Raw genomic sequence first — 24,577 nt, forward strand, 5'->3', positions numbered from 1 at the left:
AATCTGCATATACACATAAATATCTTGTGACACAAAAATCTGAACAAACAAATCTCATGAGTAAGCCTGGTTATACAACCCCCCCCCCCCCCCGTCATGGTCAAAGTCGTACATTAGCGCAATTTGAAACCAAAACATCACTGACGAACAAGACGTGTTTGATACTGGGCTGACAACACGGTGTTATTAAATACCAGAAGACCAACATGTTGGCCATTGTCGATTTGAAACTGCTTATTCAGGTGTGAAGCGGGTTGGTTTCACACTTACTGGTTGTACCGTGGTTCCCATCCCACATCACAACATGCTTCTCTTTAATCTGGAAACCAGCCGACTGGTGCATTGGTGCACCTTCCTAAACTAATAGCTTTTTTTTTTTTTTTTTTTTTTTTTTAACAAAAAGATTTTATTCTAAATCCAAGCCAGTTCTTTATGACGCTGTCCACTTCTCATTAGTGTTTTACCTTTATGTAGCACAAATTACAAGATAATAGTATTTTTAAACATCAAAGACACTATATTTGGTTCCGGGCGATTTTTGTTGGAAAAAAAAAATGTCTTTGGCTATTTGAGTTTAGGAAGGTGGTTGTGTTTGATGATGCAGTCATCATGAGGAAAAGTGGCTATTTGAAAGCTTTTCTTGGTCTGTTGTAGTCCAGCTGTGGCTGTTTGAAGCTGAAAGGCAGAAAACTCAAAGAGCGCAGCAGTATTGTGGCTGGGCGCATCAAATGTAGACATTGACGGACAACCTCGGCGGCTGTTTTCCTCTCCGCACCAAGTGTGCGGCGTTTGTTAGTGATGGTGATTCAACCCTCTTCACCTGACTGAAGAGGGTTTGGATCCACTGTGCATCAATGCAGTGCGGGAGGAGCATTGTGTGGGAATGACAGGTGGTAAATTGATATCCCCATAAACTAGATAATGACCCTCCTCTCTCTCTCTCTCTCTCTCTCCTCTCTCTCTCTCTCTCTCTCTCTCTTCTCTCTCTCTCTCTCTCTCTCTCTCTCTCTCTCTCTCTCTCTCTCTCTCTCTCTCTCTCTCTCTCTCTCTCTCTCTCTCTCTCTCTCTCTCTCTCTCTCTCTCTCTCTCTCTCTCTCTCTCTCTCCTCTCTCTCTCTCTCTCTCTCTCTCTCTCTCTCTCTCTCTCTCTCTCTCTCTCTCTCTCTCTCTCTCTCTCTCTCAAGAGTTTCAGAGGAGGGGCTGCTGGTAATATGCCGCCTGCTGCTGGGGGTCTGGTGAGGGGCCGCAGCCACCGGGTAGGACACCGGGGCCATGCCGGAGCCGTGATATGCCGGCATATCAATGGCTGCGCCCGCCTGGTGGGGGGTAAGAACCTCCCACTGCGGGGTTCACGTACTGAGCGTTCATGCCACCGCTGTGAAGGAAGCACAAGCGGCATTTAGAGCCAGATGAGAATTAAGCGGATCCATTAACAGACTTGGTTTACAATCTTCAGTATTAAATATCTGGTGAGTTTAGAGATTTCTAAAATGCCGTCAGTACATGAGCCTCACCTCATGTAGGGAGTGTGAGCAGCTTGGCTGTTGGGTGGGGCCGACACGGCAGGGGGCAGGGAGTGCAGGGGTCCGGGCTGGTCGCTGGGCAGAGAGTAGGGCTGCACAGGGGGGCACTGGGGCATCGCCGGAAGCAGGTATGGGACACCAGGCTGTCCGTGGTAGCTCTGAACAGACTGGGAGAAGAGAGAGGAGTCTTTAATACAGAGCTGAGCGTCATAAGGCTCAGTTAGTGTCTCGAAAGTGTTATTGAGCAAAACTGAAGTCAACTTATGTCTCAGCGGTCAATAGTAGTGTTGATTGTTCATGGGACTCTCTTTTTTCATAGGTGCTTGGAGCACAGTCACAGTTTTTAACTTCTTTAAATATGCAAATACATTTGTGAAAGTTTCTACTCAGTAGAGGTGACACATACTGTATCTCAGAAAACCATCTGAATTTTAAGCACTTCATTTCTCTTTTGAATTGTTTTTCCTTCAGCGATGTTTGGTCACCAGTTTGTTGAAGCTTGCATTTTCTCCCTGTGCGTGTGCTACTCCAGTTTCTACTCATATACTATTCAAACTGGCGAGTCAATCTTTCCCGAGCAGATGGATGTGTGAGGATGGTAGCTCCAGAGTAGCTTTTATATATATATATATATATATATATATATAGATTTAATCCTAATGTGCATTTGCCTCAATTATTTACTAAATTATCTATTTTTACACCACATCAAAAAAGTGCTGAACGATTTTTTTTTTGAAGGCTCGAAGAAACAAACAGTTGGAAAAATAAACTCTTTACATTCTTAGTAAGGATTATAAGAAGCCCTGAAGAGTAAATTGTTATGCAGTCCTTCTTATGATTATTTGTTATCGCTGAAAGATAAGTGCAAGATAGAGAGAACAAGAGAATGAGCAAGATAGAGAGAACGAGATAGAGGCCGCATCCATACGCCGGAAAAAATTATTATTATGGGCATTATTAATTATCCCTGGGGGGGGGGGGGGGGGGGGGGGGTTTGACGGCACAAGGCGGGGATTTAGAATTTCCCCACTCTGGGAACGTGTTCAAAAAAACTTGTCTTTGGGCTTCTGAAACCGCCTCATGTGGATTATCAGCGTAAAACAGCTCATTTAGGTGAACCAGTTTCCTGGTGTGGACGGGCCCAGGGAGACAGAGTGAGAGAGAGCAAGTGAGAAAGCGCAAGCGCGAGATAGAGATACAGAGAGATAGATAGATCGATAGCGAGATAGATTTAGATATAGATAGAAAGCTAGAGAGTGAAACAGAGAGCTAGATCGAGAGCGAGATAGACAAAACTCTGAATGGATTCTCTATTCACACATTATCTGATGGAAAAACTAAAAAAAACAGTGTCACCATTTCCATGAAAATTGCATGTTTTAACAGGAATTCATGTTGTTGACGGTGCATTCACAGTCCAGTCGTGTTTAATGGCACTCAGCATAAAAACGAGGGCTATGGCGGCGGTGTGGGAGGACAAAAAAAAAAAAAAAAGGCTGCTTGAAAAGCAGGATCAACTGTGGCGATGGTGTGCACGAAAAGGTACGAGAAGACGATAAGCCCAAATTACAACACTAATTACATGAGACGAAAGCACACAAGGTGCAAACACACCTCTTCCACGAGCTGCAAACCTTCAGTCAGAGTGTCTGAACAGTAAAGCCAGAGCCCGAATATACTCCTCAATTATGTACGACTTGGCATCAAAGCTGAAAAGCTTTTAGCAGGTTCAAATGTGACACTTCGAGGAAAGTATCCCCAAGAGCTTGGACGAAATTAAATGAGCAATAATCTAATCAAATGTGTATGAAACCATCACCAAATCTTTGACGCACATTGTGTGTGTGGATATTGTGAGAATGATAAATGTGTCTTAGAAGACATGAGGTAACAGCAAGAAGAAATCATCAATCTTTCAATTAAAAGTGCCTACTTGTACATCTTTGGACTGAAATAAAGGTGGGATTTTGAAGTTACAATCCCCTTCAAAAGCATTGGAATGGCAAGGTCAATTCCTTTGTTTTTGTTGTATACTGAAGACATTTGGGTCAAAACATGAATACGTGACAAACGTTCAGAATTCCAGATTTTATGTCATGGTATTTCCATCTAGATGTGTTAAACAACTCAGGACAGAGCACCATTTGTTAGAATCCATCTACTTTTCAAGTGAGCAAAAGCATTACAACAGACAGTTTTAAATTAACTTAAAGTGAATAACATTTAATATTTGGTGGCATAACCCTCATTTGTAATAACTGCATCAAGCCTGCGATCCAATGACTTCACCAGACTGTTGCATTCTTCATTTGAAATGCTTTTGCAGGCCTTTACTGCAGCCTCTTTCAGTTCTTGTTAGTTTCTGGGGGTTTCTCCCTTCATTCTCCTCTTCAGGAGGTAAAATGCTCTGTTGTGTTAAGGTCCGGTGATCAACTTGGCCAGTCTCAGACCTTCCACTTTCCCCCTGATGAAGTCCTTTGTATTGGCAGTGTGTTTTGGGTCATTGTCTTGTTACATGATTAAGATTCTCACAATTAGTTTGGATGCATTTTTCTGTAGATTGCCAGACAAAATGGTTTTGTAGACTTCAGAATTCATTCTGCTGTTACCGTTGTTGGGCCGCTCAACCGCATGGAAGGGGGGAGGGGGGGACCACGTTTTGAGAACAAAGAGACCACATGGTCAGAACTGGAAAAGTTCGCCATTGGTCATGTGATCCCCCCCGGATCCCCCCCCCCTCCAAGGTGCAACACTGGAGGCCAACAGCAGGGGAGCACGAGAGCTCCCTCACCAGCTGGAATGTCCGGGGCGGGCCCTCCTTCAGGATTGGTCCACATGGCCCAGAGCCCAGCGGAAACCCGGAACCAAAACAAGAGGTATAAGTAACCCCCGCGAAGGTAATTTCTGCCTCTTCCAAGCCGAATGTGCTCCGAGAGCGGACGCACCTCTTCGCACGGAGAGAAAGTACTGCAGGCCGGAGTTCCTCACCTCGCTGGACGAGCCGAGAACCAACGTGGAATTGCTTTCGTTTTTCCTTTTTTTCTCTTCTTCACTGCATGCTGAGCTGAACCCGCTTCTTCTTCCCCCTCCTCAAAAGAAGCGCTTGATCACCTCTGGGATCATCCTGTGGACTTTTCCCTGTCCACAGACCAGTTCAGCTTGTTTCCCTGGGACGCCAGAGAAATCAGCCCGTAGCCGGGAAATCAACGGACTTTCCCCGGCCGCCGCAGCACGTTCACCCTCATCAAACTGAGTAAGGCTTAGAGTCTGGGCAGGCAATGAGAATAACGTGACTGTAATATTGCTGTGTGTTTCATTATTGTGTTTGAAGTCAGGGACGCCGATCCCGTGTTTCCAACCAATCTGTGTCTGCGTGTTGGATTTACATCCACGCAAACCTCCTGCACTGTGCATCTCTCTCTCTCTGTCTAGATCCTGCACATTCTTATATCTGGACTGGTGAACAACTGCACAGTTACACGTGCCGAGCCGCTCTGGTGGGCGATTGCAATCTCTTGAGAGGTCGCCACTCGACGGACAAGTCGAGTCATTGCATTCTCCCTCCGTGGGCCGCCGCGCCCCTAGTGGTCGTTCCGGTTACTGCCTCGAACCAGACGCCTGCCGCCACCTGGTGTCCGTTCGAGGTCATTGCACCCACTCACACTGACCCTCCAAGGTCCGCCGCCACCTGGTGGACACTCGTGGTCATTACACCCCCCACTCAGGCTTACACACACACAGCCATGCAGCTGTGGAGCTGCATGGCTGCTCCCTCTTCAATTGCATCATCTGATGTTCAGGGTCTGTGAACGGGACCCCGGCGTGTCCTTCAGCAGCTACCACCTGACTGACCTGATATACGCTGACGACACCATTCTGCTCAGCACATCCTAGAGCACATCCTGAAGAGCACATCCAGAAGAGGAAAATAAGCTTGGCCTCCATGTGAGCTGGACGAAAACCAAGTTAATGTATGTTGGTGATGGACCGGATCCACCTCTCCTATGGCTTAGTAATGACATTGTAGAGCTTGTCAAGAACTTTGTGTATCTGGGGTCCATAGTAACGGAGAACGGGGACCTAAAACCAGAGATTATCTGGCTGCATCAGCTCTGCAGTCTCCCTGGAAACCACTCTGGCGGCACCAGACCATCTCATGCAAGATGAAGCTCTGTATTTACAACTCTGCAGTACTCTCCATCCTGCTTTATGGCTCGGAGGCTTGGCCCTTAAACAAGACTCTGGCTGCAAGAGTCTTGCCTTTGACAGCAGGGCTCTCAGAAAAATGGAGATCATCAGGTGGCCCCAGCAGGTTTCCAATGAAGTGCTTAGATCCCACACGTGCCAGCCCAGAGCATGTAGGCAGCAACGTTGCAGCCGCTGGTTTGGCCAATAGACTTCGCCTTCCTCCTGACCATCCGACGAGAGCCATTCTCCAGTCCAACCCAAGGTTGGAGACGACCACGAGGCAAACCTGATGGCTCGACATCCTTATGACATGGAGTTGCTGTGGAGAATGTCGAGCAGCTGGCACAAAACCATCAGCTCTGGACAGATCTGGTTCATCTGGTAGGCTCAATGCACAGGGACGGGACACCCCCCTACGCCCCACAGGTAAGTCTCACTCACACACACACACACACACACACACACACACACACACACACACACACACACACACACACACACACACACACACACACACACACACACACACACACACACACACACACACACACACACACACACACACACACACACACACACACACACACACACGTCACAAAAGTGAGTACACCCCATTTCTGCGAGCATTTTATCTTTTCGTTGGACAACACTGAAGAATATGGAGGGCTGACTCTGCCAAAAATAAATAATTAAATAATACACCATTAAATAATTCATTATTTTTTCATTATTAATTAAAATTGGAATTAAATATACAAATGTGTCATTAATTAATTAAAATATGAAATTTTATGTAAAAAAAAAAAAAAAATATATATATATATATATATATATATATATACAGTACAGACCAAAAGTTTGGACACACCTTCTCATTCAATGAGTTTCCTTTCTTTTCATGACTATTGACATTGTAGATTCACACTGAAGGCATCAAAACTATGAATTAACACATGTGGAAATATGTACTTAACAAAAAAGTGCAAAACAACTGAAAATACGCCTTATATTCTAGTTTCTTCAAAGTCGCAACCTTTTGCTCTGATTACTGCTTCACACACACTGCATTCTCTTGATGAGCTTCAAGAGGTAGTCACCTGAAATGGTTTTCACTTCACAGGTGTGCCCTGTCAGGTTTAATAAGTGGGATTTCTTGCCTTATTAATGGGGTTGGGACCATAAGTTGTGTTGTGCAGAAGTCAGGTGGACACACAGCTGATAGTCCCACTGAATAGACTGTCAGAATTTGTATTATGGCAAGAAAAAAGCAGCTAACTAAAGAAAAACGAGTGACCATCATTACTTTAAGAAATGGTCAGTCAGTCCGAAAAATTGGGAAAACTGTGAAAGTGTCCCCAAGTGCAGTCGCAAAAACCATCAAGCGCTACAAAGAAAGTGGCTCACATGAGGACCGGCCCAGGAAAGGAAGACCAAGAGTCACCTCTGCTGCGGAGGATAAGTTCATCCGAGTCACCAGCCTCAGAAATGGCAGGTTAACCGCAGGTCAAAGCCACACAGAGTTCTAGCAGCAGACACGTCTCTAGAACAACTGTTAAGAGGAGACTGTGTGAATCAGGCCTTCATGGAAGAATAGCTGCTAGGAAACCACTGCTAAGGACAGGCAACAAGCAGAAGAGACTTGTTTGGGCTAAAGAACACAAGGAATGGACATTAGACCAGTGGAAATCTGTGCTTTGGTCTGATGAGTCCAAATCTGAGATCTTTGGTTCCAACCGCCGTGTCTTTGTGCGACGCAGAAAAGGTGAACGGATGGAGTCTACATGCCTGGTTCCCACCGTGAAGCAGGGAGGAGGAGGTGTGATGGTGTGGGGGGGCTTTGCTGGTGACACTGTTGGGGATTTATTCAAAAGTGAAGGAATACTGAACCAACATGGCGCCACAGCATCTTGCAGCGGCATGCTATTCCATCCGGTTTCCGTTTAGTTGGACCATCATTTATTTTTCAACAAGACAATGACCTCAAACACCTCCAGGCTGTGTCAGGGCTATTTGACCAAGAAGGAGAGTGATGGGGTGCTGCGCCAGATGACCTGGCCTCCACAGTCACCGGACCTGAACCCAATCCAGATGTTTGGGCTGAGCTGGACCGCAGAGTGAAGGCAAAAGGGCCAACAAGTGCTAAGAATCTCTGGGAACTCCTTTAAGACTGTTGGAAGACCATTTCAGGTGACGACCTCTTGAAGCTCATCAAGAGAATGCCAAGAGTGTGCAAAGCGGTAATCAAAGCAAAAGGTGGCTACTTTGAAGAACCTAGAATATAAGACATATTCAGTTGTTTCACACTTTTTTGTTAAGTATATATTTCCACATGTGTTAATTCATAGTTTTGATGCCTTCAGTGTGAATCTACAATTTCCATAGTCATGAAAATAAAGAAAACTCTTTGAATGAGAAGGTGTGTCCAAACTTTTGGTCTGTACTGTATATATATACAGTGGGGGAGAACAAGTATTTGATACACTGCTGATTTTTGAAGTTTTCCCACGTACAAAGCATGTAGAGGTCTGTAATTTGTATCAAAGGTACTCTTCAACTGTGAGGGACAGAGTCTAAAACAAAAATGCAGAAAATCACAGTGGATGATTTTTAAATAATTAATTTCCATTGTATTGCATGACATAAGTATTTGATCGCCTATCAACCAGTAACAATTTAGGCTACCACAGACCTGTTAGTTCTTCTTTAAGAAGCCCTCCTGTTCTCCAGTCATTACCTGTATTAACTGCATCTGTTTGAACTCGTTACCTGTATAAAAGACACCTGTCCACACACTCCAACCTCTCCACAATGGCCAAGACCAGAGAGCTGTGCAAGGACATCAGGGATAAAATTGTAGACCTGCACAAGGCTGGGATGGGCTACAGGACAATAGGCAAGCAGCTTGGTGAGAAGGAAACAACTGTTACAATTATCAGAAAATGGAAGAAGTTCAAGACGACGGTCAATCTCCCTCGGTCTGGAGCGCCATGCAAGATCTCTCCTCGTGGGGCATCAATGATAATGAGGACAGTGAGGGATGAGCCCAGAACTACATGGCAGGACCTGGTCAATGACCTGAATAGAGCTGGGACCACAGTCTCAAAGAAAACCATCAGTAACACACTCCGCCGTCATGGATTAAAATCCTGCACTGCACACAAGGTCCCCCTGCTCAAACCAACGCGTGTCAAGGCCTGTCTGAAGTTTGCCAATGACCCTCTGGATGATCCAGAGGAGGAATGGGAGAAGGTCATGTGGTGTGACGAGACAAAAGTGGAGCTTTTTGGTCTAAAGTCCACTCGCCATGCTTGGAGAAAGAAGAAGGATGAGTACAACCCCAAGAACACCATCCGAACTGTGAAGCATGGAGGTGGAAACATCATTCTTTGGGGATGCTTTTCTGCAAAGGGGACGGGACGACTGCCCCGTATTGAGGGGAGGATGGATGGGGCCACGTATCGTGATATCCTGGCCAAAATCCCTGCTGCAGTGTGTGCAAACCTGGTGAAGAACTACAGAAAACGTCTGATCTCTGTAATTGCAAACCAAGGTTTCTGTACCAAATATTGTTCTGTTTGTCTGATGTATCAAATACTTATGTCATGCAATACAATGGAAATTAATTATTTAAAAATCATCCACTGTGATTTTCTGCATTTTTGTTTTAGATTCTGTCCCTCACAGTTGAAGAGTACCTTTGATACAAATTACAGACTTGCTTTGCAAGTGGGAAAACTAAAAACATCAGCAGTGTATCAAATACTTGTTCTCCCCACTGTATATCTGACTTTTTATTGACTGACGTTTTATTGTGAGATTTTTACTATTACTGATATTTATTTACCTGGTGATGTAGCTGTAGTCTGTTGTATCTTTTATTGATTGATTGATTACAAAAAGAAAAAAATTACAAAAAGAGTTCAACATCTCTGCAGTTGTATTTTTGTTGCAATGATATGGTTTAGTGTTGACATTTCTTGGTTTTGATTCTTTTGTTACCTGAACGCACAGAGAGAGTGAGTTGGACTGTGATTGGCTGAGAGTGGAGAAGGGGACGGGTCAGGTGAGACTGCATGGACTGTGTGTGTCCATTTGGAGGAGAACGAAGGAGCAGCCCAGTTCTATTTAATAATAAAGTGGCTTTGCAGTCAAGAAACTTGCCTTGTGGGACGCTACAATAGTAGCACACAGTGACTTGGAGAAGTAACTTTAATCTGATTACTGGTTTAGAAATAGTAATGCGTGAGATTACTCATTACTTAAAAAAGCGGGCATGAGAGTATCAAATACATGTTCTCCCCACTGTATATATATTTATTTCATGGTCTGGTGTTGCACCGTTTCATGAATTCATTTTATCTGTCAAACTCACCCATCAAACTCAGTGGGAGGGTCCTGACACCTGATTGGTTCTCTTGCACATCAAGTCAGAAGAGATTGATCTCAGATAAAGGATCATTGCAGAGCAAGTGAATATATTGGGACACACTGTGTGGCTCTGGATGATAAAGTCTGCTCCTGATTCACTGTGAAACTCCAGACTTGTCTTGTTTCCACCATAGGCTTTATAAAGAGTAGACCTGCTTAGGCTGCTGCAGAGCAGAAAATACGGCCACCGCCTTGGTCGGCCGTATTTCCTGACTATATGGATATTCGTTAAGTATGTGATTGTACACATGTAAAGTGCCTGAAATGAGTGAATAAAATCTCTTTAAAAAATCTCAATTTTGTTCTGATTGATAACTTGTCTATTGTCTTGTATCTTACATATAGGTTTATTATGTAATCCTATTATTTTTCAACTTCAACAAAAAAACCTGTGTAGTGCACAATCTGCTTCTTCTTCATCATGCGTGTGTGGGGACTGTTTGACCTATTATTGTTTAGTCAATGTTTTTAACATTAAAATAAGCCAAACCATGTGTCCAGTATAAGACCTACATGTATATCATTTGCAGGAAAGAAAAGCAGGTGAAGATCAGTTTAGTATTCAGCGAGTTATGATTCATTATAGTCTCGGACACTTCATCGCTCCTGTCAAATGATCACACTGACTAGAGTGGCGACTAGGATGCGTCGTCCGAAGGTAACCACCGTGTTTTGAAACTGTAGAATCCATTCTAGTGGTTCACTTGGTGACGTTTGAATCTTGGTCACATGCTGTTGTTGTGGGAGCTCCTCTCATGAAAAGTTCATGCAGATCCTCCGGTAACGGAGCGTCATGTTCAGAAACTCTTCAGACCAAAGCAATGGTTTGACTCGACCAGCAATAGCCACCCACTGAGTTTGATGGGTGAGTTTGACAGATATAATTAATTCATGAAGCCGTGCAACACCGGGCCATGACCTAATTAAATACATCGTGAAACAAGAAGGCCGTTGCTGGGCTAATCCCCCGCCGGAGGGCTTTATATTTTCTCACAAAGCCAGCTCTAAGGCAGCACACTTGGTACACTAGAGGGTGTTCCATGGGTCCTGGTAGATAATTATGTAGAATCTGAAAGGTCTTCTTCATAAGCTATGTCAAAATACGTCTCCAGAGCCCAAAAGGTGTTTTTATGCACTTAGTGACCCTGTGACCTGATATGCAAATTAGGTCATGGTCACTATAGTATCCCTTCCCCCTCTGAGATGTATCCACATGTGAAGTTTGGTCACTGTGGGCCCAGGGGTTGCCGAGATATAGGTAGAAACGTTCGAACGGACGGACGTACGGACGGAGACTGTTTCAAGATCCCCCTTCGGGGCCTATCGGCTACGGCGGGGGATAATAATTATATGTTTTTACATAAGATTATTTCATATTTAAATGTTTTAATTTCATGCATTTTGTCTTTTGCCATTTATTTGTTTTTGAGACTATTTAGTATCACCGACATTTTAAATGTATTATATGTACCTCAACCAGGACACACTTATAAAAGAGATTCTTAACCTCGATGTGGTTTTTTTTCCTAATTAAATAAAAGCTAATGAAATGATTATCGCATTTACATGAACACTGAATAAAGAGATTAGATTGATGTGCAGATTTAAACAAATCAATATAGAATGATTTGTTAGAAAAAAATCTGACCAGGAGGAGATAATTACATGTTTAAAGTTATGGACCAGTTGTGCTTGGCAGGAGTGTTTCTGACCTGCATGCCCACAGCAGAGCCAGCTGCTGCATACTGCGACGGCATCTTGGAGTAGGCTGAGTAGAATGGAGCCTCATTCATGAGTTTGTTGTAAAGCTCCAGAGCCTCTGAAATCTTAACATTCAAATCTGACAACTCCGAGTGATTCCTGCAGCACAGACAGTGGAAATTACTGCACAAATGATCGTATACACCTTCCTGGAAAATCGGATGTGAATTATGATATTCGTGTGGAATTGTACTGCTTCCACCTGGCACAATACCTGTCAATCTCCTGCAGCTTCTCATCAATCAGTGGATTCATCTGTTCACACGCACCTGTGCAACCAGAGAAGAAAAACATGAAGACGAAGAACTGAAGAGAGGAGCACAGGCGGACTGGATTTACACCGGCATTAAAGTTTCTACCCTCCAGCTGGATCAGCTCAGGGGAGTCGGGAGACGGCTCAGCAGGATCTGCATTCTGCAGCAGTGCCAATGTTCTGTCCATTTTCTCCTGCAGAGAGAGGACAGCAGATTTAAGGTGGGAAGCGGCATCAAGAGGTCATTCGGGGCGGAAAAATAAATGTGCGCTGAAGAAGTAGAGAAGTTACCTCGTCAATGAACACCGGCTCAGGCTCAACTCTGGTTTCCAGCCTATTCTCTTCAGAAGGGGCCGACTTCTCGACATGAACCACTAAAATCACATTTGGCCCTGGTTAAATCAAGAAGCCCAATACTCGCATCGACTCATGACATTCAAAAACACCAACACAAAACACTGGAAGATTTAAGAAATGAAGCTGCTATAGCAACTTGAACAAAAACACCCACAATAAGTAAATGTGAAAAAGAGTCATTGCATGGGCAATATCAATTATCGATATAAAAACGCAGAAATCAATTATGGTAATGTCTTTATTCTTAAAAATCCAAGTGCTCTTTTTGTTGCCGCCAATTCTCACCAGCTTTTAATGGGTTGTGTTTTCCCTATCATATGTGCATCTGCAGTTTCCACAGTGGCCTTTTAAAGTGGTGCAACCTGACTATTATTTTTGGTCATTTTTCTGTGAGTTTTGTTGCTTTGGACTTTTTCCCTGTGGCCATCTAGATGAAACATGATCAACACCATCGTTTTCAAAATGACAGGATTTCCAAAAGCAACTTCCTGTTTGGCTTAATCTTATTTGCTTAACTCACCGAAGCTGTACCAGATGTGACTTAAGGTTAGAAACACGCCCTTCATCCCTCGTTTCTGTCTCTCCATCATCACGAGGCTAAACTTTCTCCACATAGTGTTACCTCAAAACTCAAATCGAGCCTCGATCCCAACATTGAGGCTCAGTTCCATCTCTGAGGACTTGCACAAAATCTTTCCACGTCATCGCAGCGCTAGATTCGTCCACCACCGACTGGGTGAGGGGGCTGCTTCCGGAACTGCAGAAGCAGGAAAAATACATTGCGTTCGAAATTCAACTCCTCCAGCTGTTCCAGCTATCCAATGCCAAACGTGTGGAGCATCTCCTGTCTCTCAACAGCTTGGGAGACAGTAAACCCGCGGAGCTGATGGTGATATCGAATTCCGGTTCAGCCAGCTGTTTCTGCGTCAACTTCTTGCTCGCATCACGGACATACGGAGTGCACGATGTCCTGCCGGCACAGCCTGGACACCGGCTGGAGGAGGAGCACAGCCTCCGTTCGGAGCGGTTACGGATTGGCGGAAGAAAGACAGCCAGCTTTGCTATTTTCACCGTCGTTTCGTGAGCAGAGCCAAGCGCTGCATGCCACCCTGCTCCTTTTTGTGCAAGGAAATGCCAGACCATCCAGCACCAGGAACACCGGGAAGCTGCCGTTTATCAAAAACGTTATATCCGGGAGGCATTTCCTCGTGGATAGCGGTGTGCAGCGGAGCATCATCCCCGCCTCCTCTACAGACGTCACGAGTGGCGAAAAAGGGGCTGCCTCTGGATGCTGCTAACGGGACTCTCATCCACACCTGTAGGACCAAGTTTGTGTCTGTGGGTTGCAATGGCGTCAGTTCAATGGGATTTTGTGACGATTGCCGTGTCCGTCCCCATCCTGGGAGCGTATTTTCTGTGCACTCCCAGACCAGGGGTCAATTTTAATGCCGGTCCGCCAGTCTGAGACATGTACATATTTCTACGGACTACTACACATTTCTGATGGCTCGTCCGTGGGACTCGTGCAAAATTATACATTTCCAATCCAACCTTCGGAGATTTCTCATCCATGAAGCCTCGTCTGTGTGTCACTGTTACTGAAATGACTCCACAAGTGTTTCCCTTCCGGCTGCTCTGCTAGGGAAGTTAGCATTGCAGCTAACCAACTTTTCATGACATGTCCATCGTTTGAACGTATTTTATGCTCAAAACACCACAAAGCAACACATCAACGTGGATGTATGCAAAGGTGTTGTACAACCAAGTGGCACTCTGCTGCCAGGCGTCACCGTTTTAAAATGGCTGCTCGCCGAGGTGAACGGTGCCGACCGCTACATCAAAACAGCATGCTCTTCCACGGTGGCAAGCGTGGCAGATTCACCTCCGTGAAGCTGCGTCATAGTCCACGCTAAACTCTCTGTAAATAGTCCCAATAATTCGTATTGTGTTTGAGCTGAAAACACTGCAGTTTGTTCTGCGTTGCTAAATAATTTCTCCAGGGATTAATAAAGTGATTCTGTGGTTTTAAAGATAGAACTAGTTTATTATGAGAAGATGACGTCACGCAGACCCCCACATTGTCCAAAGTGAATAAAAATAGTTTGCACTGCTTCCTTTTCTGACCTTATACTAACCTCAAGTTGTCTTTTGAGAGAATACATGCATACATTTGTACATTTCATACTTGCCGGTAGAGAGGCGTTTATTACAGCCCCATATAAAGTCAACAATAATGATAAAAAGAATATTAAAGCAAACAGAGCTCTGGTATCATTTGAATGTTGATGAATTGTGCTTCAATATTTGTTTTCAAAATATTTTACTGACAACTGGAGACACATTTTGTCAGTTTGTGTTATCCATTACTGGACTCTGCCATACATCAGTTTTGTGTCTTTTTATTGGTGTACTCTGGTCACTGAATAATATCAATTAATGTATGATACTCCAATTAATTTTTTGTCCAAAACTAGTCATTAATTCTCTAGTATTGTCTATTACATATAAAAATTATAACAACTGGAGAACTTCAAGCTATTGCTGCACGATGTGCATAAGCCATTGCCTACGCAAAAGTGCAAAAGCCAATTTAACCACACAGCAGCAGGCAGGTGATGAGGGAGGCAGGGGGTGACTAAATTCAGAGTCGTTTTTCAATTTTTTTGCTGTATACCACAAGGGAAGAAAAGTCTAAGATGATGTACCTGCAATAAAAAATTAAGCATTTAAAAAAAATCCATTGTTATTTCTGTGATCATGATTTTAATATAACATGAAACCATTTTTGCTTAACAAAATGTATTTCACTGGGTGCAGGACTAGTGTAAAGTCTGCAGGACAAGTGCAACCCATGGCTCACTAGTCTGCTTGACTCGTGGGGAAAAAAAACAAGAAGGCCGTTGCTCGGCTAATCCCTCGCCGGAGGGCTTTATATTTTCTCACAAAGCCAGCTCTAAGGCAGCACACTTGGTACACTAGAGGGTGTTCCATGGGTCCTAGTAGATAATTATGTAGAATCTGAAAGGTCTTCTTCATAAGCTATGTCAAAATACGTCTCCAGAGTCCAAAAGGTGTTTTTAAGCACTTTGTGACCCTGTGACCTATTTAATATGCAAATTAGGTCAAGGTCACCATAGTATCCCTTCCCCCTCTGAGATGTATCCACATGTGAAGTTTGGTCACTGTGGGCCCAGGGGTTGCCGAGATATACGTAGAAACGTTCGAACGGACGGACGGACGTACGTACGTACGGAGACTGTTTCAAGATCCCCCTTCGGGGCCTATCAGCCACGGCGGGGGATAAAAAAAATTAAGATCTATCCCTTAATACATACATATACATATACACACACACACATATATATATATATTTACATACATATACATATACATATATATATACATATATATACACACATATATATATATATATATATATATATTTACATACATATACATATATATATAAATGACATGGAACGCTGCATACATTCAATATCAATAACATTATTTCTCTCTCCTGTAGTCTCTGCACTCACCTTGACGCAGGACAGTAAAACTGGAAGCTCACGATCTGTGGCTCAGTCAGCAGCGAGTGGATGAACTTGCCTTCTGATGACAACTCGTTTGCCTGTTGCTCTCTGTCCTATCATTTTCTCTCTTTCTACCTGCTAACTGCAACCAGACCAGAACAAAGCCGCCCCCAACTCCAACCCCCCCCCCTGCCCCGAGTCTGGTTCTACAGAAGGTTTACTCCTATTCAAAGAGAGGTTTTCCTTGTGTTTGGCCCGAACAATTTAGTGAAACAAAGGGTACACCTTGTAATGGCGCAAAGAAAAACAATGGTGTGCAGCTGAATGGACTGAAAGGTTCATTATTCATACCGATCTCTAGCTCTGCATTCAAGTTGGATGTGACAAAGTTGGAGGGAAAAAGTCCGACTCCTCTGTGGTTCTCTCCTTTCCACCAGTTAGGATCGCTGTAAACACAAGCAGAGACAAAAAATAACATCGAAGCAAAATGAAATGCGCCGTGCACAGTCTTCTTGAAAAATGAGACATCTTCAAATTTGTACTGAACTTGATGTGCCAAGCAGACTTTGCCCAACTACTTAATAAATATGCATCCAGTGAATCATCAGGGTGGTTACATAAAGCAATATTAGACACAGTAAATTATTACTTAAAGGCCGAGGGTAATGGAAATTCGACCTCCAAAACACTCTGGCTATTGCTTCTAGGGACATTTTTTATGCTAACTGGCCCAAGGGTAAAATTTTAAGACACAGTGCCAGTTTCATTGCTCGGTGAACTGCTTCTGACTAGACCGAAAGTAGCAGACGATATGTGCGTCACGTCACGAGTGGGACACACGCTGTGCCCAAGTTGTGTTTACATCATGGCGGATCGGAGTTTTGAGGACAAAAAGAGGGCTAAACTTAACGATATTTCATCATCATCATCGGTCATTTCAAATCCAGTTATTGATGAAGACACAGAATGGGTCATTCTGCCACATTGGTGACCCCGTTTTGAACATGTTTGAGGAAGCAGAAGACTGTGACGTCGACTCGTCCGCATCTCCTCAGCCTCAGCAGCCGGCAGTTTTCACCGCAGCTTTGAGGCGTCCTGACTTTTGGCAGAACAAACCCGGCTTCATGGTTCGAGCATGTCCAAGCGCTTTTCCGACTGCGCGGAATCACTGAAGATGAGTCCAGGTATTACTTGATTGTCGCAGCCATACACCAGCAGTCCACTCGTCGGGCCATGCTGCTGTTGCGCGCTCCCCCGCGTCTTGGGAAGTGTGCCGCTCTCAAGCAGCTCCTGCTCCGTAGGTACAGCCTGTCTGCCGCTGAGAGGGCGGACAGACTCCTTTTCCTGTGGACCCGATGGACAATACGCTGTCGCTTCTGGGCTCGGATGAGGGTGGATTCCTTTTCCCTCACGTTTTCCTGCGCCAGCTCCCAGTGTCCGTGCGCGCAGCCTTGGCTAACTCCCGGTGTTTAGCCGAGGGGGACTCCCGCGTTTTGGATGTGTTGTGCCGTTTTCGGTTTTTGGCGGTTGCGAAATATAAGACAAGTTTACCTTCAGCTCCAGCGTGTCCTTTATCCTGCCACATTGGATATTTTTTTCCCCCTCCTCCTTTCCTCCTCTCTATGGTCTCTTCCATGCTCAATCTTTCGTCAAGGCTCATAAAACGCCGACTATAACTTTAAAACACTGTAAAAACTTCGATAGTTAAGACGGGAAACAACGCAAGCCAATATGAACGCCACACAACAGATCGAGATTGTGTCCAACTCGTGACGTCACACATAGGCTCTGCCCACAAGGGCCACGTACGAGAAGGATTCCCCTGATTTCGTCGGCTGGAGATTCAAAATTCAAGTGACGTTTTGTTATGCAACAACAGTGGTGGGGTTGTGTTGGAGAAACCCCTTCAAGTAGTACCCGAACTATCATTTTTTTGCATAATAGGGTGTTACATTTCCATAGGCCTTTAAAGCTTTGTTTGGCTGTTTAACTATTTCACAAGTGAAATTTTGAAATCTAAAGGCCTCCAGCGCACCAATAAAACCTAATAAATATGATTGAAAAGCACTTTTGTTTTATCAGTTATTTCAAAACTTAACATAAAAGTTTTACACAGGAAATCCGCCAATTGATATTTTAGAAGTGTGTGTAGACACACAAGTTTTCGTCGAGTCCATCGTGGTTTTCAGACGACGGAGCAGAATACCATATTTTCCGCACTATAAGGCGCACCGGATTATAAGGCACACCTACATCGATTGACATAATTTACAACTTTGTTCATATATAAGGCTCACCGCATTATAAGGCGCATGGAATAGACCAGTGGTCAGCAACCTTTATAGCTCAAAGCCATTAGGTTACATTTTCCACTGATTCTAACACCCAGAGAGGTGCACACATTTTATTTTGATAGTCCTACCTGCAGCCTATGCCAGGACGACACTACACACAAAACCTTCTTCACTGCTGGTTGACAACTTACAACTACCGGTAATAATAATAATAATAATAAACTAAACTACATGAACTAAGCAACAAAAACACAACACAACACAATTATTACCGACACCACAAACCAAATATAACCCCCAATAATTGCATTTAAAACACCACAAACAGAAACTCCCATAATTCATTGCAGCTATCGGCTGCACTGATGAGCTCAGGATGCAAGGCATGATGGGAATTCATGTTTTGTGTTGTTGGAGGTTATTGTGGGTTGTTGTTGGGCTTGGTGTTGTGTTGATTGTGTTTATGTTGTGTTTTTGTTCCCCAGTTTAGGGAGTAATTATTTCATCTAGTTTATTTTGGTTTGTTAGAATGTTGGTGTGCAACCATGAGTGATGAAGGTGTTGTGTGGAGTGTCGTCCGCTCTGAAGATTTAGAGTTGTCAAAATAAAAGCTTCTGGTTGTTCAGCTGTCAAATAGCAATCTCGAGTAGAGCAATTTTTCCATATATAAGGCGCACTGGCAGCTTTTGAGAAAATTTGAGGTATTTAGGTGCCTTATAGGGCGGAAATATGTGAAGAGGAGAAACATCACCTGTCATCCAAAACTAGAATCAGCTCTCCAGTCTTGAAGGTCAGCTCGTTGTCTTCCGCTGCCTCAAAGTCGTAAAGCGCTCGCACCTTCCGGGCCTCCTGCCCTCCGCTGCCATTTGTATAGTTTGAGGGGTCTGAGGCAATGGTCAGAGGTCGCGTCTCTGCCTGCTGCTTCTGCTCCTGCAAGGACAGCTGGATAGCTGGCATTGATAGAAGATAGCACAAAAGAGATGTGGACAGAAGGCGAGGAGTGTCCGATTTCCAGCACTGCACAAAGTTCTGTCTTAATATGATGTATTTTATTTAAGCTCATTGCACATTTTCCAACTGTAAAATGTAACTAAATCGAGTATAAAAAGGATTAAAGAAGTATGTTAAAAATAAAATGGTGAAGAGGACAAATGTGAAGTGCAGGCAGCGCTGAATGATGTGATGTGACTTTACCTTTGGCCAGGTCGCCATCATCCGGTGCTTTACTAGCAGCAGGTGTGCTGACCTTTGTGCTGGACCCCTGCAGGCAATATAGAAAGACATTGTTAAGTCAGAGTGTGTGTGTGTGTGTGTGTGTGTGTGTGTGTGTGTGTAGGGGAGAGGGAGCGATAAACTGATTGGCAAACACTGCGATGCCCCCTGCAGTTCACGCTGGGTACCACGTGTTGTTAACTCGGCCTTGGAGGCGTCTCATTAACAGTTCTGACATTACAGTGATTCAAACTGTAAAAGAGCGTCAACTGGATGCTGTGGATTATTTACAGCCAACAAGTTCTCCAGGTACTCTGGTTTTCCTCCACAGTCCAAAACTGTGTGTGGTGTGTGTGTGTGTGTGTGTGTGTGTGTGTGTGTGTGTGTGTGTGTGTGTGTGTGTGTGTGTGTGTGTGTGTGTGTGTGTGTGTGTGTGTGTGTGTGTGTGTGTGTGTGTGTGTGTGTTCGATAAAGCAGTATAGAAGGTGACTGGATGGACAAAGAAACCCCAAATAATGACACTTCCTTAAAACTAGAACACTCCAGCAAACTATCCAATGCTTCCATTTGGATTGGTGGACTGTCTCCTTTTTAATTTATTAAATGTTGAGATTTCACATTCAGTGAAAAACACTATTTTAGTAGTAGGCTTACTTGAATTGGCAGTTCTTCCTCACACAACCAGCCAAACCTACACATATGAACATATGAAAGATGGCGGCGCGTGAACACGCAGCGGCTCCTCTCTCTCCCGTCGAATCGGCATTTTTGTGTTTTTTGTGTTATGCCCACACGTGCATATGCCCGTCCCTGTTGTCCTCGCTACACCTGAGACACCTGAGACGCACCTACTCCCGTGAGGTTCTGCTCAACATCAGCAGGACCACTTTCACAGAACCTAAACCAGCTGACGCGGAAGAGATACGCGACCGCGGTCTGCTCTGGGAGCCGGCTCATCCACCGACCCCCACTCCTGCATCCAGCCCACAGTGGAGGCGCCACAGGCAGTGCATGAGGAAGCAGAAGAGGGGGAAGTGCGGAGGAATCCGAGCTAGGCTAGCGGCTAGCCCTCACCGGCCGACCATCCCTACCATCACGCTGGCCAACGTTCGCTCTGTGGACAACAAAATGGACTATATCAGACTTCTCCGCACAACTTCCAAGAGCGTGAGTGACTGTTGCGTTCTTGTGTTTGTGGAAACATGGCTGAATGACGGCGTACCGGACTGCGCTATCCAGCTAGCCCGGCTAACATGCTACCGGGCAGACAGAGCGCTCGTCGAGGGGGGGGGGAAGACTCGCGGCGGGGGACTCTGTGTTTACATCAGTGATGCCTGGTGCCGTGACGCTGCTGTGGTCTGTAAACATTGCTCATCACTGGTGGAGCTTATGGTTATTAAATGCCGGCCATTCTACCTGCCGAGGGAATTTAGTGCCACACTGCTGGTGGCAATTCACATCCCGCCTGGCTCCAACAACAACAGGAGTGAGGCACTGAATGAACTCCACCAGCACATCAGTGAGCAGCAGACAGCCCACCCAGATGCTTTCCTCATCCTGGCTGGGGATTTTAACCACGCCAACCCCAAAAGCGTGTTTCCACAACTCCATGGACACATCAACTTTCCAACAAGGGGAAACAATATCCTGGACAATGTCTACACCACACACAGAGGGGCCTACAAAGCCCTCCCCCTCCCCCACCTCGCAGCCTCAGACCACTCCACTGCCATGCTAATGCCAGCTCACAGGCCTCTGGTTAAAGTCATCAAACCAGTCAAAAAGCAGGTTCAGGTGTGGCCGGAGGGGTCGTCAGAGGCACTCCAGGACTGCTTCTCCACCACTGACTGGAGCATGTTCAGACAGGCAGCCACCTACAACAACACCACAGACCTCCGGGAGTACACAGACACCGTCACTTCCTACATGAGGAAGTGCATGGAAGACGTCACGGTCAAAAAAACCATCTCCATCCGGGCCAACCAGAAGCCATGGTTTACAGGAGAGGTCCACAGGCTCCTGAGGGCTCGGAACGCTGCCTTCAAAGCTGGCGACGAGACGGGCCTGAGGCTAGCCCGGGCCAACCTGGCACGTGGCATCAGGTTAGCCAAGAGACAGTACTCCAGGAGGATCGCCGACCACTTCAGTGACAGCAGAGACACCAGGAACCTGTGGCGGGGGATACAGACCATCACAGACTACAAGCCCTCTCCACAGACCTGTGACAACTCCTCCTCTCTGCCTGACCAGCTGAACGACTTCTTCGCTCGCTTTGAGGCAGACAACAACACCCCGGAACAGAAGACCCCACCACCTCCTGGCGACCAGGTGCTGACGTTATCCCCGGACAGCGTGAGGCGATCCCTCAGAGGGACCAACGCACGCAAAGCCCCGGGTCCCGACAACATCCCTGGTCGTGTCCTGAGAGACTGTGCCGAGGAGCTCACAGATGTCTTCACGGACATCTTCAACACCTCACTGAGCCAGGCTGTTGTCCCCACGTGCCTCAAAGCCACCACCATCATCCCGGTCCCGAAGAAGTCGTCCCCCACCTGCCACAATGACTACCGCCCGGTCGCACTCACCCCCATCATCATGAAGTGCTTCGAGCGGCTAGTCATGCAACATATCAAGTCTGCCCTCCCCCCCACCCTGGACCCTTTCCAGTTTGCATATCGGTCCAACCGCTCGACCGATGATGCCATCTCCACTCAGCCCTCACCCACCTGGAGACCAGAGACTCCTATGTCAGAATGCTGTTCATTGACTTCAGCTCAGCATTCAACACCATCATCCCTCAGCAGCTCACCCACAAACTGAGTCAGCTGGGGCTCAACACCTCCCTGTGTAACTGGCTGCTGGACTTCCTGACGGGGAGACCACAGGCAGTTCGAGTCGGCAGCAACACCTCCAGCACCATCATGCTCAACACAGGGGCCCCCCAGGGGTGTGTGCTGAGCCCCCTCCTCTTCACTCTGCTGACCCACGACTGCTCACCATCATTCAGCTCCAACCTCTTCATCAAGTTTGCGGACGACACAACTGTGGTGGGTCTCATCAACAACGATGAGGAGACCGCCTACAGGGACGAGGTGAGCCACCTGGCCATGTGGTGCAAGGACAACAATCTCCACCTGAATGTGGAGAAGACGAAGGAGATTGTTGTGGACTTCAGACGACGACACTCCCAGCATGCTCCACTGACCACCGACGGTGCTGCAGTGGAGCAGGTCAGCAGCACCAAGTTCCTGGGAGTGCACATCTCTGAAGACCTGTCCTGGAGCAACAACACAGCATCACTGGCCAAGAAAGCACACCAGCGCCTGTACTTCCTCCGCAAGCTAAGGAGAGCAAGAGCCCAGACCCCCATCTTGCACACCTTCTACAGAGGCACCATGGAGAGCCTCCTCTCCAGCTGCATCACCGTGTGGTACGGCGCCTGCACCGTATCCTGCCGTAAGACTCTGCAGCGCATCGTGAGGGCAGCCGAGAGGATCATTGGTGTCTCTCTCCCCCTCCCCTGCAGGACATATACAACACCCGCCTCACCCGCAGAGCCATCAGGATCGCAGGTGACCCCACCCACCCCTCCCACAGCCTCTTCAGCCTGCTGCCGTCGGGGAGGAGACTTCAGAGTCTCCGAGCCAAAACCAGCAGCTCAAAGACAGTTTCTGCCACCAGGCAGTCAGGAGACTCAACTCCCTCCCTGCTCTGCCCCCCCTCCCCCCTCTGCCTCTGCCCCCTGCCACAGCCACCCTTACACCCCCCCTCCCCTCCGGCACCTGACATTATGCCCACCCCCCACTGAACGAACATTCTACCTCAGTTGTACATGCCTCTTTACTTTACTGTTTATATGTTTATAAGGTGTATAGATTTTAGATGTATAGATTTTTAAGTCTTAGAATTGTTCTCCTAATATATTATTAAGCTGTGCACTGTGGGTCTGAGAGGACCGGAATTTCATTTGGGCTGTATGCCATGCATATCGGCACATTTGACAAATAAAGCTGACTTTGACTTTTTTGACTTCGATATGTGTAGGAATCACACACCTCAAATATATTAATTCATTTTGTATTTTCAATACAAGTTTTTTTTTTTTTTTTTTTTAAATATAAAGGAATTATTCCAGGTGTGTACTTTAGAAACTTTCTGTAGGTGGAACAGCTTGTATAACATCTGTAAGTTTGACATCCATCGGTAGATTTGCAGCTATGGGAGATGTTATTTGGACATTTCACAGATTTTGCTGGCTTTATGTTGAGCTTATCTTCTGTTTAGTTTTGTGAAAATAGACATTTTAATCACGTATACATTGCACCAGAACAAAGAAAAACTTCAGCGTTTAAATTTAAAGGGTTATTGTGGCACTATTTTCCTGGTCCAGACCACACAAGATGAAACTGGACTGTATGTGGCCCTTGAATGTGTTTGACACCCCTGAGTCGTCCAGGATTCAAAGTGTAAATTGCCATCTTAGATTCAAGTTGAGCCTGATATTGCTGATCTAATCCAGGAAAGCCATTTGTAATACAGATTTTGACACAATAGAGGCTGGGAAACATGCAGAAAACACTCAAAACAGCCCATTTGTTTTAATGGACCGATATGCAGAAAATGCAAACAAGGAGGAGTACAAATGACAGTTTTTAAATGGAAGGAGTTTTGCTGTCTGATAAAATATTTCATTTGACCCTCCCACAATGATTGTAACTCCACAGCTGGCTGGAGAAACTGTAAAAATACAAAGTATCCTCATGTTTACTGGAACTGTCCTTAACACTTTCTGGAGAGGAACACACAACACAGTACGGGCGATTTTCACTTGCCTCTGGAATGTCAAATTTCTTTTTGGATCAAAATAAAACAAATTTGTTAAATATTTTGTTGGTGAGAAAGAAGCCCCTTAAGACTTGTTTTAATGAGAGAAGCTTTAAATATGTGGAAGAACATTCATAAGACAGAGGAAAAAAAAGAATTTGTCAACTCAAAAACTTTTTTTGTAGGGGAAAAATGGTTAAAT

At 45.4% G+C, this 24,577-nt stretch overlaps 1 protein-coding gene across 1 annotated transcript in view; it reads right to left on the minus strand.

The window, feature by feature from the left end:
* Positions 1–1,187: 1,187 nt before the first annotated feature.
* stam2 (signal transducing adaptor molecule (SH3 domain and ITAM motif) 2) overlaps positions 1,188–24,577 on the minus strand; it is a gene marked incomplete at its 3' end in the record, with an annotated part of 35,298 nt that continues 11,908 nt past the window's right edge. Inside the window, 11 exon segments of the mRNA XM_080498356.1 lie at positions 1,188–1,231; positions 1,234–1,324; positions 1,326–1,374; positions 1,514–1,689; positions 11,854–12,001; positions 12,117–12,171; positions 12,262–12,349; positions 12,447–12,529; positions 16,397–16,491; positions 19,091–19,289; positions 19,534–19,600. Of these exon segments, the coding sequence (XP_080354482.1) occupies positions 1,188–1,231; positions 1,234–1,324; positions 1,326–1,374; positions 1,514–1,689; positions 11,854–12,001; positions 12,117–12,171; positions 12,262–12,349; positions 12,447–12,529; positions 16,397–16,491; positions 19,091–19,289; positions 19,534–19,600 (1,095 nt within the window).

This window comes from Blennius ocellaris, assembly GCF_963422515.1.
Source record: "Blennius ocellaris genome assembly, chromosome: 6".
Classification (NCBI taxonomy): Eukaryota; Metazoa; Chordata; class Actinopteri; order Blenniiformes; family Blenniidae; genus Blennius; species Blennius ocellaris.